The 18,061-nt window shown below is 53.7% G+C and overlaps 8 protein-coding genes across 8 annotated transcripts; 4 read left to right on the top strand and 4 right to left on the bottom strand.

Annotated features, from left to right (window-relative positions):
• Positions 1-220: 220 nt before the first annotated feature.
• BDW70DRAFT_169360 (major facilitator superfamily domain-containing protein) lies at positions 221-1,978 on the bottom strand (the record flags this gene model as incomplete). Its single annotated transcript, XM_073742661.1, has 8 exons — positions 221-567; positions 629-927; positions 985-1,051; positions 1,153-1,241; positions 1,295-1,560; positions 1,634-1,680; positions 1,730-1,812; positions 1,878-1,978. The coding sequence occupies 8 exons, from the start codon at positions 1,976-1,978 to the stop codon at positions 221-223; spliced, it is 1,299 nt and encodes a 432-aa protein (XP_073594187.1).
• A 563-nt stretch (positions 1,979-2,541) lies between these two features.
• On the top strand, positions 2,542-4,462 carry BDW70DRAFT_161667 (flavin-containing monooxygenase; the record flags this gene model as incomplete). The annotated part of the gene is made up of 2 exons (XM_073741009.1): positions 2,542-3,160; positions 3,237-4,462. 2 exons carry the CDS (start codon positions 2,542-2,544, stop codon positions 4,460-4,462), a joined length of 1,845 nt encoding a protein of 614 aa, XP_073594186.1.
• A 701-nt stretch (positions 4,463-5,163) lies between these two features.
• Positions 5,164-5,991, top strand: BDW70DRAFT_151645 (SDR family NAD(P)-dependent oxidoreductase; the record flags this gene model as incomplete). The annotated part of the gene is made up of 1 exon (XM_073739316.1): positions 5,164-5,991. The coding sequence occupies one exon, from the start codon at positions 5,164-5,166 to the stop codon at positions 5,989-5,991; it is 828 nt and encodes a 275-aa protein (XP_073594185.1).
• Positions 5,992-6,013: 22 nt separating this feature from the next.
• Positions 6,014-6,520, bottom strand: BDW70DRAFT_139895 (DUF427 domain-containing protein). The gene is made up of 4 exons (XM_073737501.1): positions 6,415-6,520; positions 6,263-6,368; positions 6,127-6,207; positions 6,014-6,073 (listed from the first exon to the last, which is right to left on the bottom strand). The coding sequence occupies exons 1-4, from the start codon at positions 6,493-6,495 to the stop codon at positions 6,039-6,041; spliced, it is 303 nt and encodes a 100-aa protein (XP_073594184.1). The 5' UTR covers positions 6,496-6,520; the 3' UTR covers positions 6,014-6,038.
• Positions 6,521-7,219: 699 nt separating this feature from the next.
• On the top strand, positions 7,220-8,763 carry BDW70DRAFT_161664 (putative salicylate hydroxylase; the record flags this gene model as incomplete). The annotated part of the gene is made up of 6 exons (XM_073741008.1): positions 7,220-7,300; positions 7,362-7,975; positions 8,033-8,094; positions 8,143-8,221; positions 8,266-8,375; positions 8,429-8,763. The coding sequence occupies 6 exons, from the start codon at positions 7,220-7,222 to the stop codon at positions 8,761-8,763; spliced, it is 1,281 nt and encodes a 426-aa protein (XP_073594183.1).
• A 2,373-nt stretch (positions 8,764-11,136) lies between these two features.
• On the top strand, positions 11,137-12,300 carry gprI (putative cAMP receptor (Car4); the record flags this gene model as incomplete). The annotated part of the gene is made up of 5 exons (XM_073742660.1): positions 11,137-11,393; positions 11,463-11,664; positions 11,724-11,788; positions 11,836-12,008; positions 12,056-12,300. 5 exons carry the CDS (start codon positions 11,137-11,139, stop codon positions 12,298-12,300), a joined length of 942 nt encoding a protein of 313 aa, XP_073594182.1.
• A 250-nt stretch (positions 12,301-12,550) lies between these two features.
• On the bottom strand, positions 12,551-14,441 carry BDW70DRAFT_151642 (hexose transporter protein; the record flags this gene model as incomplete). The annotated part of the gene is made up of 7 exons (XM_073739315.1): positions 12,551-13,219; positions 13,277-13,562; positions 13,610-13,700; positions 13,749-13,866; positions 13,918-14,153; positions 14,212-14,265; positions 14,318-14,441. 7 exons carry the CDS (start codon positions 14,439-14,441, stop codon positions 12,551-12,553), a joined length of 1,578 nt encoding a protein of 525 aa, XP_073594181.1.
• Positions 14,442-15,618: 1,177 nt separating this feature from the next.
• On the bottom strand, positions 15,619-17,889 carry BDW70DRAFT_151641 (Rhodanese-like domain-containing protein; the record flags this gene model as incomplete). The annotated part of the gene is made up of 2 exons (XM_073739314.1): positions 15,619-16,936; positions 17,240-17,889. The coding sequence occupies 2 exons, from the start codon at positions 17,887-17,889 to the stop codon at positions 15,619-15,621; spliced, it is 1,968 nt and encodes a 655-aa protein (XP_073594180.1).
• Between the last annotated feature and the right edge of the window lie 172 nt (positions 17,890-18,061).

Raw genomic sequence — 18,061 nt, 5'->3', positions numbered from 1 at the left:
CGGTTAGGACAAGCAAGTCGATTTCGAACTCATACGTTTGAACTGTTACAGCAGCTAGTGAAACGAAAATACTGAGCTTCGGCTGCAAATTATTGAAAATGATCATGGATATTCTGTTGCTCTAGTCTAGAAGCCCAGTAGAACAGCCACAGAAAGACAATAATCTGCCCGTTCAGGAAGATCATAGACGAGGCCCCGGTAGACAGTCTTCTGAGCACCCTCAAGCCACCCACAACGGATCTCCTGTCGCCTTGATCTTTTTATTCATCCGTCGATAGTGCACCGTCAACGCAAGGGCCAACCCTGCAGCGATGGCACTCATTACCGCATTAATCGCATGGCCCAAGCGGTAAGCCGGTGCATCCTGGACTCTGTAGATCCAGACACCGATAATCTGGCCCGGCCCGGAAAAGGCGATATTAAGAGCAATCGTCAGCGAACTTGCGGTCGTGTTGTGGACGTTATCGCCAACCCACGCGTTAAGAGAGGGCAGACCGCCGAAAACACAGGTTGTGGCGAGGACGAGAAACGCGTAGCGTGCCTTGAATGCATCTGCAGGAAGGGCAGCTAGAAAATAGAAATAAATATATGTTAGCCATGGTGGTGAAAGGGTGTAGGATAGAAGGACCTTGAACTATGAACGCAATGGAGGCCATGGCGCAGGAGCAACTTGCAACGATACCGCGAGACTTGAAACGGTCCGAGAACCAGGCTAGCAAAATGGTAATAGGATACGCGATGCCATAAGGTGGGACGGTGAAGAGCTGTGCTTGGAGGTCATTATAGCTGAGTCCTTCGATGATGGTGGGAGCAAAATACGCCATCGAGGCGACACCAGTGCCGACGGTCAGGTACGTCAGATAGTGCATATAAAGCCGTACGGAGCAGAGCGTATCTTTGGCGTCGTTCCAGTTGAGCATGTCCTCACTAGGATTTGTTAGCAAGTGCTCTCCTTTCTTATGGTTTGCGAGCTGGTTGTTATACCCAGAGCAATGGTATGCTCCTAGTCGACGGGATTGGAGCTCCTTTTCTTCAGGGGAGAGCCAGCCAGCTTTTCAGGGTAGCTTGGAAGGAAGAAGAACACAAGGAGTCCAAGGGCAACTGCAAGCATTCAGCCATCTGGTCGTCCGCGTGCGGCAAATACCCACTCACTGCTAGGGACTCCTTCGAGTATAAAGAGCCATCCCCAGCCTTCCAGGCCTTGATGGCCGTTCAGATGTCCGACTCCGTATGCGATGGCCCTGACACATTAAAATCTGAGTTCCTCTTGCGCATTGATAATGGTTCAACGTACCCGCCGAACGCGCCCGAGAGTGTCGCACTGCACATAGTAATAGCGATCCGGATAGCGCGCTCGCTCGGCTTATACCAGAAAGTAAAGTAGAAGATCATACCAGGGAACACGCCCGCTTCAGCCGCCCCGAGGAAGAAGCGCAGCACTGCCAGTTCTGTAAAGGAGTGCGTGAAGCCGATACCAGTGCACAAGGCACCGAACGCAATGACGAGGAATCCAAGCCATCTGTGCGGGTGGAAGGACTTGAGCGCAAGATTGCTCGGCGCCTCAAAGACAGAGTATGCCACCAAAAAGAGCCATCATCGCAATGGTGTACTGGTGGTTAGAGATATCATTGACCTCCATCAGGGTGTCGCCGGTGGTCGAATTCATGATTTTTGCATTCCCTACCAACGGATAAGCCTATGCCTATCCTTGAGCGAAACGACCTCATACCCACGTTCGACCTGTCGAGGTAGCAGAACAGGTAGATGGTCGCTGTTGGAAGAAGTAGGCGTCTGTCGATCCGGCGGACAAGCCTAGACGCAGACGGAATCAGAGCAGTTGGGGTATAGATGATCGACTTCTAGAATCGTTAGCTTGCCTCTTCTCTGCCTGTAACTCCTCCATGCTCAATTCCTGGATATCCTCTCCATGAGTTGCCTGGTGTTTTCCCTCGGCGTCCACTGCGAGTTTTTCGTCCATTGCATCGCTTGCAGTCATAGCGGTGTCACAACAAACAAAATTCAGCACGAGAAGCTCTGAGCAGCAACAGCAGGGCTCGATCAGTCCGACAGTGGTTGTTGAGAGGAGTTGAGAGGATTGCTTAACTAGTAGATCGCAGGCCCTGCACCACAGCAAAGACTCTAGCCAGAGGACATGGCAGCTCCAAGGCTCACTATCTCCCGCATACCCCGGACTGCCCGCTTCAGTCTAGTTCTACTTAGTGGAGGATCACGCCCAATCACGCAGCGACGAGACGTTTGCTCGAGTCATGAACTCGCAACCCCGCTGATCGGCATAGATGCCTTCTTTGCCGGTCGATCAACCGGAGCGTCCGACGGCTCTAGGCAGCAGGTCACACATCACATCATATCGGACATTCGCCGAGCGAGGCCTGCGGGGGTGCGGAGGTTTGAGGAGGTTTGAGGGGCTGATTGAGCGAAAGTGATGCTATCGCGGGAGTTCATTCCGCTCCCCCCGACATAAGAAGTCTGGCTCATCCTCTTGATGGTCTTTTCTTATAATCATCAGCAAAAGGTACGAACATGACAGTCTCTACGAAAACAAATAACCCAGTCAACGTCCCGCTGGGCAGATTCCCGGCGACACAGCCTGCAGATCTCTCTGCGGCCGACGCGGACGCGGTGGCCCAGACAGTGATTGACCGATTCAACAGTGCTCTAACAAAGCACGACGACAAGTCCGTCACAGCTCTTTTCTTCAAGGACGGCTACTGGCGAGATCACCTGTGCCTTGCATGGGATCTCTACACCGCAAAGGGCCACGACGGGATCGCCTCCTTCCTCGACCGTACTCGACCGCGCGCTGTTCACATCGAGATCGACAGATCGTCCGACTTTCGCAGACCAATAGCCTGTGCCCTGGATGGGCTTGGGAACTCTTATGGTATTCAGTTCTTTACAACCATCGACCTTGAATTTGGCAGAGGGCGTGGGATCGTACGGCTCGCGAAGGACGATGGAGAGTGGAAGATCCTGACATTCTTTACCTCCTTGCTGGAGCTGAAGGGGCATGAGGAGCCTCTTAATGGCCGCCGGAGCAAGGGGGTTGAGCACGGAGGGCGTCCTGACCGGAAGAACTGGCAGGAGAGGCGCGAGGCGGATGCAGAGTTCATGGATAGGGAGCCGTCCGTGCTGGTTATCGGTATGGTTCTCCCTCTCTGGTTATTTTCTCCTTTTTACTTTTCCGGCGGAGGCTCTTAGAGACTGATGTGGGATAGGTGCTGGCCAAGGAGGACTGACAGCAGCTGCTCGACTAAAGATGCTGAATGTCGATACCCTGGTGATCGACAAGAACGACCGGATCGGCGACAATTGGCGCCAACGATACAAGCAACTCGTCTTGCATGATCCTGTCTGGTACGACCATATGCCCTATCTGAGCTTCCCACCGCACTGGCCGGTCTTTACGCCCAAGGACAAGCTGGCGGAGTGGTTCGAGTCGTACGCCAATATCCTCGAGCTCAACGTCTGGACCCGGACGACTCTCAAGACGCTGACCTGGGATGAGAAGCAGTGGACTGTTGTCCTCGAGCGACGGGGCCCTGACGGCACGCTCACGTCACGGACAGTACGTCCCCGACATATCATCCAGGCGACGGGCCACTCTGGCGAGAAATATATTCCCCCCATACCCGGCGTCGACAGCTTCAAAGGTGATCGGATCTGCCACAGTTCCGACTTTACAGGAGCCCTGCATGAGCACAGGGGCAAGAAGGCCGTCGTCATTGGCTCCTGTAATTCCGGCCATGATATCGCCCAGGACTTTTACGAAAAGGGGTACGATGTGACGATGGTTCAGCGGAGCACGACGTGCGTGATTTCCTCTAAGGCAATCACAGATATCGGGCTCAAGGGCCTGTATGATGAGCAGGCGCCGCCCACTGAAGATGCGGACCTGTGGTTCTGGGGGATGCCGGCCGAGCTGCTGAAGACACAGCAGATTGGCGTTACGGCAATCCAGAATAAGCACGACGAGGCCACGATTAAAGGTCTTGAAGAGGCAGGGTTCAAGGTGGATAATGGACCCAACAGCGCAGGGCTGCTGATCAAGTATTTCCAGCGCGGAGGTGGCTACTATATTGACGTCGGTGCCAGTCAACTCATCATCGACGGCCATATCAAGATTAAGCAGGGAGTTGAGATCAGTGAGATCCAGTCCCATGGCCTCAAGTTTGCAGATGGGACGGAACTGGAGGCGGACGAGATCGTCCTGGCTACAGGCTACCAGAATATGCGAACGCAGACAAGGCGCCTGTTCGGTGGCGAAACGGCCGACGCTGTCGGGGATGTATGGGGTTTTGATGCGCACGGTGAGATGCGAGGCATCTGGAGGCCGTCGGGACATAAAGGACTGTGGTTTATGGGTGGCAATCTTGCCATTTCGAGATATTACTCCAGGATTCTGGCACTGCAGATAAAGGCTGCTGAGCTCGGGCTCTCGTAGATCGTCTATAGAATTAGCCACTGGAATTTTGCTTTCATATATTCTTAATAGAAACGGTTTGCTGATAAGGCTCTCATGGATTCTCAATAAAAATAGCCTGAATATCTGAATAGCATCCCTGGAGCTGTTACCAGGTACATACCCTGCCTTCTCCATAGCCAGCTTCACCAATGTAGAGCCCAGATACTGCAGACTCGGACCACGTCCTAGTACTATGCACGTATCAGGTGTGCCCATTTGCTGATAGGCCTGTGAAGAGTGAACGAGTGGCACATAAGCCGGTATCCAAGCATCCAGAAACCATCCAGAGCTGGGAAGAGTGGAGACCCCCTCATGTCGGCGCATGTGCTTCTATCGCTTCGTTCTTTTCCCTTAGGTATGCCCGGAGTTCGTCGTAAAGCCCCCGCCTGTAATTTACTGGCAAGATGTTGCCTTATGTGAGCCGTTGCCCTCAATCAAGCCACTCATGGCTCGCCGTCCCAGCAAGGAGCCGGTCCAGTTCTCCACCCCTGGAGGCCATCCTCACGAGTCATGTCCATCTACCCCGGAGTGACGCCCGATACTTAGTCGTGCTCGACGGCCCTTCGGACAGTACCCCGGCTTTGCATCTGGCTTGTAAAGACTGCATGGTGCCGAACCCATCCAGCCCGGCAAACCTCGCACACTTACGTCGCACAGTCACACTCGACACCTTCCCAACCATGACCAACGCCTTCCCAAAATATGCCGACCTTCATGGCAAGATTGCCCTCGTCATGGGCATCGGCCAGTCGCGCATTCCCGGCTCAGACATATGGGGCAACGGCGCAGCGATCGCGCGTCTCCTCGCTCACAGCGGCGCGAAGGTCTTTGGTTGTGATCTTTCCCTCGACGCAGCAGAGTACACGGCGGGCAGAATTCGATCGGAAGGGGGAACCTGCGACGTCATGCAGGCGGATGCCACCTCGTTGAGCGAGGTGCGGCGAGTCGCAGCCGCCGCTCTGGCAAGACACGGCCGAATCGATATCCTGGTGAACAATGTCGGTGCGACGGCGACGGGCGATCCGGCGAGCATACCGGAGGAGCTGTGGGATCAGCAGCAGCAGCTCAACATGAAGACCGTGTACCTTGCCTGTCATGTGATCCTGCCTATCATGGAGAAACAGGGGTCTGGCGTTGTAGTTAACAACGCCTCTATTGCGGGTCTACGTTACATTGGCAAGCCGCAGGTAGCCTACTCTGCGGCCAAGGCAGCAGTGATTCACTTTACCAGAGTGACCGCTGTCATGTATGCTCCCAGGGGGGTCAGGATGAATTCGGTTTCTCCGGGCCTTGTGTATACGCCGCTTGTCGAGGGCCTGAGAACTAATGGCCAGGAAGATGCCTATTGGAAGATTATGGAACAGCCGATTCCAATCGGCCGGATGGGGGATGCATTTGACGTGGCGAATGCGACGGTCTTTCTGGCCAGCGACGCGGCCAAGTATATTACGGGGCAGAACTTAGTGGTGGATGGAGGGTTTACAAGCAGCGCAGTGTCAAAGCTGTAAATTGATCATAATTAATGATAATGTTGATTGCTAAGTGTATTTTGTTTCTACTGTTCTTCGATTATGTCGACCTTGTTCTTATCTGGTGACGTTAGACGTGCCTTAAAAAACAAAAAAAAAAGAGAGAGGACTCACAGAAGGCTACATGATCCTTAATATTACTGGCTGCATCATACGGCTCGCTGTAGTACCACACTGCGTTCTCAATCTTTTTGCCTGGGAGTCAGAAGTCAGCACGGGGCTCTCGCTGGCCTGGGGACTATCAGCAGACCATCAACCACGATACTCCAGTACGAAGCATGCCCTTTCCACGGACAGAAGGTAGACAGATCAGACGGCTGGAGGATGCTCTTGTCCTTGATCGACGAGACGGGGAACTGCTCTGAGATCAGGATGGTCCAACAGCAAAGCCAGCATACTTACGTAGATATTCCCCTCGACCGTTTCCCACGTTTCGGTTTCAGCGATGGTGCGGTCTCCTACTTTTGCGATGGCGCGAGGCATCTTGTCCTTTAGTCTTGTTCTTTTTCTGTTCAAATATCTCTCAGACTCGAAGATGTGCTCCAGACGCTGGTTGTCTACTCTGGAGATCAATCAGAGTGCGGGGTGATGACTAATTCTATGAGGGGGGTAGAGAAAGATGAACAGGGCGGCATAGTCCTGATATCCAGGCTTACAATGACTTAATGTGCGTGGAGTAAGCAGGCAAGAGTCCCCTTGGTCCTGGTGCCGCATTTTTATAGGGCTCAACGGGAAATGGCCTTCATCAGCCACCGTTGTCTGAGACGCCGGCTATATCAGGGCCGTATGCTTAATATGGCCCTATCCGCTCATCACAGCATATTCTTTCTCACATTTTTTGCCCATCGATGCATATTTGTCTAAAGGACTCACACCTGGCAATATTTAGAGGATCTATGCTTTCAGTCAGTGAAAAATGGTGATCGGCTGGCTGGTCCCCAGTCCGATTCCAGGACAAGGGATGACGTGAAGCAAGGAGCACCTGGTTTCCCTGCGTGAGCTGGCTCTGCTGCCGTGTAACAGTTCTCAGCTAAGCCCACCGTTCTGATCAAGCACAGAGATTGTTCATCATCTTCGAGGGCAAGTTCATGCTTAACCGCGGCTTGCTGGGTCATACTGGGTCCGCCATCTCTTGACCGAATTCTGAAAGACATCCCGCACATTTCACTAACCAACCTCCCAGTCGCTGGACTCGCCGGCCTGATCCATGAAGGTTATAATCGTGGGAGCTGGAATTGGCGGTCTTGCGACCGGGATCGCGCTACGTCGAAAGGGACACGATGTTCAGGTTCGTGGACTGCCAACGGCTCTGAGACTGATCCCAATCCAGCTGACTGTCCGGCGACAAGATATTCGAACGGTCCAGTCTTCTCCGCGAGGTGGGCGCGGCCATCAATGTCTGCCCCAACGCGTCCCAAGTCCTGGCGCAGTGGGGGTTCGACTTCAAACGATCGCGCATGGTCACCGCACGTAGCCATCTTCGAGCGTCCGGAATCACCCTCCAGACTAACTTCACCGCAACCTACCCCGACTTTGCTTCGCTTTACGGCGGTCCTTGGCTGATGGCTCACCGGGTGGATCTCCATTCGGAGCTGCGGCGAGTCGCCGTCGCCCCAGAGGGGATAGGGAAGCCGGTAGAGCTCGTTCTGCGGGCGGACGTCGTTGATTACAATGCGGAAGACGGATCTATTACGCTCAGAGATGGATCAATCTATTATGCTGACCTGCTGGTGGCAGCCGACGGCGTACACAGTTCGGCCATCCGCCATGTTGTCGGTCATCCCACCCCTGTAGTCGCGACTGGCTGGGCTGTCTTTCGCTGGTTGATTCGAACCGAAGAACTTGAGGGAGACCCCGAGATTGCTCCCTTGCTGAAAGGCCCCTTGAGTATCCAGGACGGTCTATCGAGGTTCCTTTCCACGGACGAAAATATGAGACGAATTGTCTGGTACTCGTGTGCTGAGTAGGGCTCCCTGATAATCCCAATGATCTGTGCTAATCAAAATCTTCCAACATCCAGCAACACGATCCAGAACTTTGTCGCTATACATGAAGATCGGCGGACCAATGATGAGAGAGAAGGTAGATCTTCATAAAACCTCAGGATTATTCCGCTAACAAGACGGATAGACTGGGATCGTTCTGCACATGCAGAGGATGTTGTAGCGCAATTTCATGACTTCCATCCTAATGTAGTGAGAATCATCAGGTATCTAAATTGGTCCCGACACCGTTCATTGCTAACAAAAGCAGAAAAGCAACGAATATCAAACGCTGGCCGCTCTTGTACCGTGACCCTATCTCAGCCCTTAGTAAAGGTCGCTTGGTACTCATCGGTGACGCAGCACATCCCATGCTCCCTCGTTAGTACCATAGGCAAATCCATTTAACGGTTAGGTTTCTAACCAGCCCACAGATCAAGGCCAAGGAGGAGCACAGGCAATTGAAGACGGCGCCGCCCTGGGCGAGATATTCGCCGGTACACAGGACGCGCTCACGAAAGACGAGATCCAAGATCGCCTCAAGTTGTTTGAGAAGGTCCGGTTGAGGCGCGTATCTGCAATGCAGATCTTGTCGGACGCGGGTCAAGATCGTGTCTTTGAGGTCCGTGAACGTGCCCAGCAGTATATGCCCGAGGGTGTCAAGGTGCCATCGAACCAGCAGGAATTCTGGGACCATAACTTTGGCTACGATATCCTCGCGGATACTCGGCGCCACTTACAGGCTTATCTAAAGGGGCTGGATCAGTAAGTCCCTGATGAGGGGGGCCTGAAAGGTAGAGGTCGATATAGTGAGGTCAATACAAATTATGCTACTCTGCCCTAGCACTAAAAGATATCTACGAACATAGCATCGGGAGTTTCAGCATTCATTTCCCCACGCCTATCAAGTCCGTACAAATATACGAATCCCAGTAATCTATCCCAACCAATATTGCGCCATACTCACTCCTGATCTGTTCTTACAGCTCTCAAGAGCCACGATCCTCCCTTGACATGACAGTGCTGTGTTATTACAGAGCCTCACATACGTAAACAAGCTGTTTGCCTCACCCTAGCCGGCCTTGAGTCCATCCACCGTCTCATCAACCTCCAGTAATTTAGAGCATCAGTGACGGAATCTAATTGCTCTTGCAGCGCTAAAGTCGCGAGAACTTGTAATGCCCGATATCGGCGCGGTCATGTTCTGCGCGTAATGCTCCCCGTTCAGAGCGCTATGCGATCTCTGCCCTTGTAGTAGCGATGAGACCTCGTTAGGGCTATGGTAAGATAGAAGGAAGCTGAAAGGGTGCTAGATAGGGGTACCTACATCGAGTGAGTTCTGAAGTGTCGCAGCGGATACAATGGCTGCTACAGGGCCACCGTACACAGCTGTCGGGAATGGAGACCAGCCTCGTTTGAGCATCATTGCAAAATAGCCCCAAAGGACCCGGAACGAAACCTAGTAATCGGAAACTGGGCGTTTCCCGCATATGTGTGCTTGCAACAGAGGCAAGAACAGAGGCAACAAAGGCTTACGTTGCGTCACGGGGTATATGGACTATAAACCGAACTGTACTTGCAAAAATTATGAACTTTGTGGCTGAAACTATGAAAGTCTCCTCTTCATCATCTTTTCTGCTGCTCTCTGTCCAATCTCCCTTTGCGCAAGGAAGCCGTCCTGGCTGTTCTTGACGAGAACGAGCTAGCCCACGCCTGTTCGCCTTTAGAGGTTAAAACAGGTTGGCATGAGAAAGGTTGGATGAGGTCTGTGGTCTGCAGAATAGGCCAAATTAAGCGGTAGAGTCATTGCAGGGTTATTGGTTACCTCCAACTATAAAACGGACGAATCTAGACCTATGCTTGCATCGCAGGATTCGGCATGAGGTAACCATAGAGTACAACAACGGCACGCGTAACGTAATATATCTTTTACTTTTTTCTACATAACCTCTATTGCATTATGAATCGCCAGAGGTATTATAAATGTAGCTCTTGTCCTAGACTGGTAGCTATTTATTTACTTGGTGCCTGTTTGAGTCTTGCTGGTATGGCAGGATGCGCCACCAGTTTAGCCGTCCAATGCTGACTCCTTTTCTGCTCTTTTCTGGTCTGTAATAGAGTGCTCTCTAGTCTTGTCGCCAGTCACGGTTCACTTGAAGATCGTGCAGGACAGAGCATTGGGCCACATGTTAGAAGACGTTAGGATTGTGCTGCGGCGTATGTCCTGGCGACTCCAGGGTACCGACAGGGACCATGACATGAGCAATATATTTCATGTCTTTCGCCTTCCCAGCGGCCAGGATTGCTTGTAAATAACGACAGAGCCCCACGACCAGTGCACGCGACCGAGTCCCCTGCATCTCGAGCACCGCCACGGTTGCTGCCCAGGACCAATAGAGCCCCGACCATGCCCTGGCGTCTATACCGGCATTTTGGACCAGTCCAACTCCACCCGCAGCTGCCGCTCGAATTATCTTGGGCTCGTGCTGAGGTGATGCCGATCTCTCGGCTACGTCTTCCCGTCAGCCTGTGGATTGGCGTCAGATGCTGTATCGTAACATCCGTTCGTAAATGAGATTTTCTCGAGCTCACCACTTGTCTTCGGCTGGGCCCTTTCCCCGCCGAGATCAGCTCACGAGCTGATCTAAGTCCGAGCTTGTCAGGTCGGGGTATGGGCCGGATGGGGCCGGGAGAGCTAGGCGCAGCAACAAAAACACCAGACCCAACAAACGCCGCGATCTCGATTCGATATGTAGCTTCGATGTGGCCATTCTCTAGTCAAGAGAGACACTAGGAGCCCAGCAGGGCCCGGTTTTCCGCCGTTGCGTAAGATAAACCGCCGCAGACCGAGAATGTGACTGAACGAGGTGGAAAAAGCAATTAAGGCCTGGCGGTGGATCTCTATGAGGCTATCGCAGTGGTGGCAGATGGCGTAATAGTGCTTCAGATCGCACAATGCTTCAATCCCCCACCCTTTTTGCTTTTCTTCCATCTCTCGCGTCATCTCAGCCATCATCTGCGTTGCAACGCCTTCACCCCTATCCACCATCCGGGTCCCGTCGTGAAGATGTGATATCCCACCGACCGTCCTACCCAGAAAGAGGCCAAAGTCCCCGTCTAGGGACATAGGTGCACATTCAGGATGAAACTCTCGTCCTCCCAGCTTCAGCATCTGTCCATTGCCGGACGGACGGCATCAGCGCTGTCGCTTGTAGGCGTGGCGACTATCATCGCGACGTTCTGCTACTCACCGAACTTCCGCAGTCCAACGCACCGTATCATGTTGATCAATGCGTTCTTCAATCTCTTCGATTTCATCGCGACAATGATCTCCGTAAGTGGGCCGGCAGCAGGCAATGAGTCGGGACTGTGTCGCTTCCAGGCGTTTTCGCTGCAGATGTACATCTCCATCCATATACGCCCCATCTCCTCAATGTAAAGAGATAATCGTTGCTGACGAGCTTCCAGGTTCCCTGTGGCAGACGTGCTCTGGACACTCGCAATGACCTGGGACGTGGTGCTCGTTGTCTTCTGGCATTATGAGCCTGAGGCACTGCGCAGGCTTGAGAAGATGTACCTCGCTGTTATTACGTTGCTCACATTCATTCCGGCGCTTGTTTTCCTCTTCATCCGGAGTGAAGAGAAAGGGCCGTTATATGGGAGTGTGACGGTGAGTACAGTCCACCTGCGATTTCGAGGGACATGCCGAGTAACGGCGGTTTGCCCTAGTTCTGGTGCTCGATATCTCCGAATTGGGTATTGTTTCGCATTATCTCCTACTATGCTCCAATATGGTATGCTTCGTTCTCACTCTCGAACGGATATCGACTCACCCACGCAGGTTCCTCATCCTGGTGGTCTTCGGGCTCTATATCGCCATCGCCCACGAGTTATTCAAGCTCAGACACGAACTGATGCTCACTCGGGACGACTGCCTCGTCCTATCCTCCTCGGTATCTCCAAGCCACGAATCCGTTGTCCGGATATGTCATCATGATGGGAAGGCTGTTGACGGTAGACTTTGCCTATCCCACTTTTACTTATCCCACTAACATTGCCAGAACCTGTCCCCGTTGTCCGCCAACATTCCGCCGTCTCTCTGCGAAAGTTCCTCCTCATGCCGATCCTGTTCTTCCTCGCTCTTCTAACGACATGGGTCACGCCGACGATCAACCGCATCTATGCATTTCGGCATCCCGGGCAGGAACCGTACGGGCTTATGGTGGGTGTTGCGGCGCTGGGATCATTGAGGGGATTCTGGAATGGAATTATCTTTGTTACGATGCGCTCCAAGGGTAGGAGTTGAGATTGGCAGTGTTCGATATTTACATGAATAGATTATCTGCGGTTTGGGAGATGTTCGGCCTGGCGTTGGTGGGCTTCTGCCTGAAAGTTATTATTGTGCCATTACATGTCATTTGAATAGATAGATAATCAGTAGACCGTTTCTTGCATGGGCCCTACGCTATTACTCAGAATTCAAAGTCCTTCCTCAAATGCTAGCCATGACACTCTTGACCATGGAGATGGGCCCCTACACCTGTCGAGCATGGACCCTAACGAGCTTCCGCACTCACAGCCGGTCCCTTCTCACCTAGAGTCTCCTCGGCACTCCTCGACTGCACGGTGACCAGCTCGTGAATCTTCTCGGTGGCCGCTGCACCACCAAGAACCGCCTGGTCGCCGTCAAAGAACTTGACAATCTCCTCGAGCGGCGTGTTCCTCGTCTCAACATAGTACTTCCATACCACAAACAGCTCAAAGACCAGCCACACACAGTATACAATGTAGTACTTCCAACCGATATCCAGCAGCGCAATTGGGTTGACGTACTGGTTGAACAAGAGACTGAGAGCCACGCAGAAGAACATGAGTGTCAGACCCTTTGCACGGAGCCGGTACGGCAGAATCTCGGACGAGTATGAGACCAGAAGACCGCTGAAACCGATGTTGTATGAGATGTAATACAGGAAGATGAATACAATCACCGCGTTACCGGCGTGGTCATCTGCGCCGCCGGGTCCGTGAGGGAAGCGGGCGAGGGCGATGGTGGTTGAGATGAAGCAGAGGAGCATGCTAGTGACAGATGTGAGGAAGAGCTTGCGGCGTCCGAGCTTGTCGACGAAGAAACAGATACCCGTTGCGGAGACGACGTTCACGGCGTTGAGAACGCTGTTGATCGTGAGGACTTTGTGGCTGTCGGTGATGCCGATGAGCTCGAGGACCTGTTGGCGTTAGTTCCCTGCTGGTCTTGGTCTCTGGGCTGAGAGAGGATGACAGACCTTAGGCAAGAAGTAGGATACAATGCCGTTTCCGGACCACTGGGAGAAGAAGCCGATTGAGATAAGAATGATGGACCGGTGTCGGTTGCCAGGCGTCGACCACAGCTCGGACCAACCGCTGCCTTCGAGTTGCTTCTCGAGCGCGATGGTTTGCTGGATCTCGTCGAATTCTACGTTGACCAGTTCGTCGTCCTCGTCGCCCTGTGCATGGACGTAGGCCAATATCTTCTTTGCCTTCTCTGGCTTGCCCTTGGAGATAAGCCAGCGAGGTGATTCAGGCACAAACCTGGGCCAGGTGAGTTTGATATTCAAGCAACGAACGAGGTCACATACCAGATGAAAACCAATTGGCACACTGATGGCACACCCTGAAGAAGGCAGGGCACACGCCACGACCAGTCGCTTCCTTTGATGTTGTTTGTTCCTAGCACTGTTAAACGGCATCCGGGCTACAGACGTCGCGGCAACATACCAAGGGCAACGCAGGCACCAATCAAGCTGCCCACGTACCACAGCGAGTTGTAGATGGTACTGTAGATGGCCCGATGCTGCGGGTGGACAAGTTCAGTGACAAGTAGAGGCGAGCATTCCTAAATGCTCAGTCAGTCAACGCGCTCGCCATCAACCTCCGGTGCACTGACCTGGGCAATTCCCAGCCCAAATCCCAGGATCATGCGCCCAACGACAAAGAGCGCGATCTTGTATCCAATCGAAACCATAGCCACGCCACCAATCATAATCATACAGCCGAGCACGACTCCAAACCGACGGCCGAAGATGTCAGCGACGTACGGAACCACAGGGATGGCAAGTATCGAGCCAATGGACATGGACGCTGCCAGTAAACCAAGCGTCGCTCCTTCGGGATGGTTATATGCTGTTGACAGTCTGTAAGCTTTCAAGCGTAACTGAGCAATCACGCGTGGTCCACTTACACCTTTTCCAGTCGTCCAGGGCCTCGAGGCCGTTCATCAGAGAACCGTCATAACCTGCAGAGCGGTCAACGCCAAACTTTTGTCCAGAACGTCCGCAGGTACAAACCATTCGTTGCAGAGGTAACCATCGCGGCTCCCAAGGTGAGATAGACGGAACGCATGCCCTTCATCTTCCACCAGCTCACTTTGGGCCACTCGCGGCCGGCGAGTGTGAATGTATCTTTGCCCATGGCGCTGTAGACGGATACGCTTGCCTTGGTTCAACAAGACAGGTCCAGAAGCCTCACGGGGAGATGGTTGCGGTGGGTTTGCTCGAGCTTGGCTTCGCGAGGCGCAGAGAGGAAGATTTAAAGCCAGACCTGCCCTCACACGATCATGACAAGCCGGCTAAATCCAAGACCAAGACTTTGACGGTGCAGGGCCTAAGCTTCACGTCCATGCTCGCGACCTCCGCAGCTACTCTAGCCGAGCATTAAGTAGTGTGTTGATGGGATTGATTGGAGGGAGTCCTAATAATGGTCACAGGGGGTAAGGCCACAAGTCCCGGATCCTCTAGATCCTGGGGAACGTCTCTCTACTATGCCGTTCATTCATCCATTTATCCGGAGAGCGGGATGTTACCCCAGAGTCCGTGATGTTTTGAGACGACTCCCCATATCCCAAACCTTGCCCGTGCCCAGACGGGCCCATGGGGTGGTCATTTAATATCGCGCCCGGGGGCGATTGGTGGAAACAAGACGCCACGAGCAAGACCAAGCCAGACGCGGTCTAGAAGCCCAACCAGGCGCCCTGGCACAAAGCGGCAAGGATCATCTGCAACCTTAAGCATCGCATTAAGCATCGTGGTATGGCTTGGACACGATTTCGGGGTGGAACAGGAATGGAGGGTGTTCAGCCCGCGGCAGAAGAGGCCAGCCATGTCCCACGCCCAAGTGGTCAGCCAGCGCTCTGGGATCGAGCCGAACAGGCTGATATCTGCTGGGATGGCAATAGACATAGGTTGAGCCCCCAAAATTGAGCATTGACGGGCTAGACTAGGGCTTGCCTAGAAACACTTCGGCTAAAGATGTGTCTTAGGTGCCCTTGGCGCCCGTTCCCACTTGGACGGTTGGAGAGTGAGTGGGAGGATCGAAAGTCACGTACGACTCTGAATCATTTGGTGCGAAAAAGACACATAGTAGTGATTGGCTGGGCAGGTATGCATCTACTACCGGCAACAAGGGTCCTTACCACTGCTCGTACTCCTGACGATCAACGTCCTCGCCTGGGTCGTTGTTCCACCTGGGCAGCGCGGCCCGAGCCCCATGGCGATTGTCGGCGACGATGCCCACCTACCCCAAGCGGTAAAAGACCATTGCTGTTCTATTTGCCTATGCTATTCAATAATATACATGCTCTCGTCTATCATTACAGCCATCCCTTAGGTCCACCCCACTTCCCACTGACCATAGATTCGTAGTAGACCCATGGGAAGAAGTGCTTCTTGAGGAAGTAAAACTCCTTCCTGGGAGTTCCCTGGTCGATACCGAACCACTTGCCGAAGGTCTCCTTCGGGACCCCGCCGTACTTGAATTCAGCAAGGAGAACTTTGCCGTATTCGGTCGTTAGCGGGCAAGAGGTGTAGCCGTCGTACGTGGCGTCGAGTTCCTTACCGTCCATTGAACGGAGCAGGTTCTGGACAAGGACGGGCGCCTCGGCAGTGATGGCCGCGGCGGTCTTGGACGTCGGCAGACTGGACGCGTCACCGGCAGACCAGACGTTGGCGAATTTCTTGTGGCGGGTAGTGCCGTCGTCGACATCCACGTAGCCGGCTTCGTTGGCGAGAGCGCTGTTCTTGACAAACGCGTGGGGACCCATTTTTGGGACGACGTGCAGCAGATCAAACTCCCGAGTGACGCTCGATTCCCCGTTGGGGCGGGCGAAAGTGGCCTTCTTGCCGTCGATGGCAACCAGATCGTGCTGGAAGAGCCCCTCAACGCCGCGCTCCTTGCGCAGCTCTTCGAGCTTCGCGTTGTACTTGGGGACACCAAACATGGAGGGCGTTCCGGTGGCGAAGGCGATCTTGATAGCCGAACCGGCAGGGTTGCTGGGGTCGTAGAGGCCAGCTTTCTTCCAGTAGTCGAGAGCGAGCCACATGATCTTCTGCGGCGCACCAGCGCACTTGATCACGCCGGCAGGCTGGGTGAAGATGGCCTGACCCTTCTTGAGCTTCTCGATCGTGGGGAAGACCTTGGAGCAGGTGTCGTAAGAGTAGATGGTGGAGACATTCGAGTCCGGGGCGGCCAGCGCCTCAGACAGGCCCTGGACGCTGCCAAAGTTGAGCGTGATACCGGGGGCAACAACAAGATGATCGTAGTTAAGCTTGTCGCTGTTGCCAAGGGTGATATAGTTTTCCTCTGGAGCAAAGCTGCCAACGCTCTCGTTGTAGAACTTCAGCTTGGGGTCCATCAGCCCAGCGAGCGGCTGGCGCAGCTGCTCGCGCGTCTTCAGACCGCCACCGACCAGCGTCCAGCCCGGTTGGTAGTTGTGCCAAATAGCGGGGTCGACAATGGCAATGTCATCTTTCACAAAGCGCCCTGAGCGCAGCAGCTGGTGGCTGATGGCCAGCCCAGCAGTGCCTCCACCGATAACGACGACTTTGTGGTTGCGCGCAGTGGCAGCGACCGGGGAGGCCGTCGCAAAGCCACGGTGTGTCGCAACAGCGCGGGCTGCAGACGCTACTTGACTGCGGAACATTTTGTATAGTTCGTTTAATCGAGTCTACAATCTAGAAGCATCAGGGTCTTGCGGGGTCTGGGAAAATTTGTTGCTTGCGGTGGCGGAGGGAAAATACTGATTAGTCATCGGTTTCCGCTCGTATGATGCTTAATCAGGCTCCGATCCCGGCGGCCGTGCCTTCCCGAATCAGGAAACACCCTTCGTCCGCCAGTTCCAGCATAAACAGGCCAGTCTTCAGCTGCTACTGGTAGACACTACCAGACCTTCATCCTGCGCTCTTCTCGTCCACTCCATCCAGCTCCCATCGTACAGTCGTCGCTCCATCCCGTATCCACTCAGCTGCAAGGCGAGGTCGAGCGCAGCCGCAGTTACTCCAGAGTTGCACGTCAACACCACAGGCAATTGCCCATCTACCCCGGCCGCCTGGAAACGTGCCTTGAGCTCTTCAGCCGGCAATATGACCTTATCCTTATCCAGGATGGATGCAAGCGGCACATTCAATGCTGACGGCATGTGTCCTGACCGCAGGGCCGGGTTCATCTCTGGTTCGGCGCCTGAGAATCGACCGGGGATTCTGGCGTCGATGACCTGAACATCTGATTTCCTATCAGATAGGAGAAGACCGCGTAGCTCGTCGTATGATATCAGTTCTCTGGAGTTTGGGTTGTTTATTGGATATTCCAGTGCGGCAGGAGGCAGGGTCGGTAAGGGCCCGGTAGAAAGAGGTAACCCTTCTGCCATATAACGAGGGAAGTTATTCAAAACATGCACGTCTCGTTGGCCAAAGTGGCGACATGTCCAGGCCACGCGAGGTGATGAGTAGAGTCCGACCTCGAACGCATCGTAGACTACCAGAATATCGTCCGGATGAATACCCATCTTGGTCATACTTTCGGCAAATTGTCTTGCAGAAGGCAGCATCTGCGGATACGGGGATGACCGATCCCTGATCTCGTCCATGTTGAAGAATCTGTTTTCATGATTAACGTCTTGTCGTGGTTAACGGTTGGAAATATATAATTACACCGAGCCCGGAATGTGCCGCGTTTCAAACGAGGCAAGATGCGACGATTGGCCAACTGCTATAGGGATGATGCGCCGTGGAGATGGAGGCCCCGCGAGAGCAGAGTGA

This window comes from Aspergillus foveolatus (assembly GCF_047715535.1).
Source record: "Aspergillus foveolatus strain CBS 279.81 unplaced genomic scaffold BDW70scaffold_39, whole genome shotgun sequence".
NCBI lineage: Eukaryota > Fungi > Ascomycota > Eurotiomycetes > Eurotiales > Aspergillaceae > Aspergillus > Aspergillus foveolatus.
Note: the sequence above shows the minus strand (reverse complement) of the source record. Positions and strands in the feature narration are given on the sequence as shown.

Bases quoted from the DNA above. Each gene is read 5' to 3' on its own strand.
- BDW70DRAFT_139895 (XM_073737501.1), bottom strand. From the start codon at position 6,495: ATGCCTCGCGCCATCGCAAAAGTAGGAGACCGCACCATCGCTGAAACC. The intron at 6,369-6,414 runs GTAAGTATGCTG...ATCTCAGAGCAG, and splicing joins CGGTCGAGGGGAATATCTAC to TTCCCCGTCTCGTCGATCAA. The intron at 6,074-6,126 runs GTGAGTCCTCTC...TAACGTCACCAG, and splicing joins TAAGGATCATGTAGCCTTCT to ATAAGAACAAGGTCGACATA.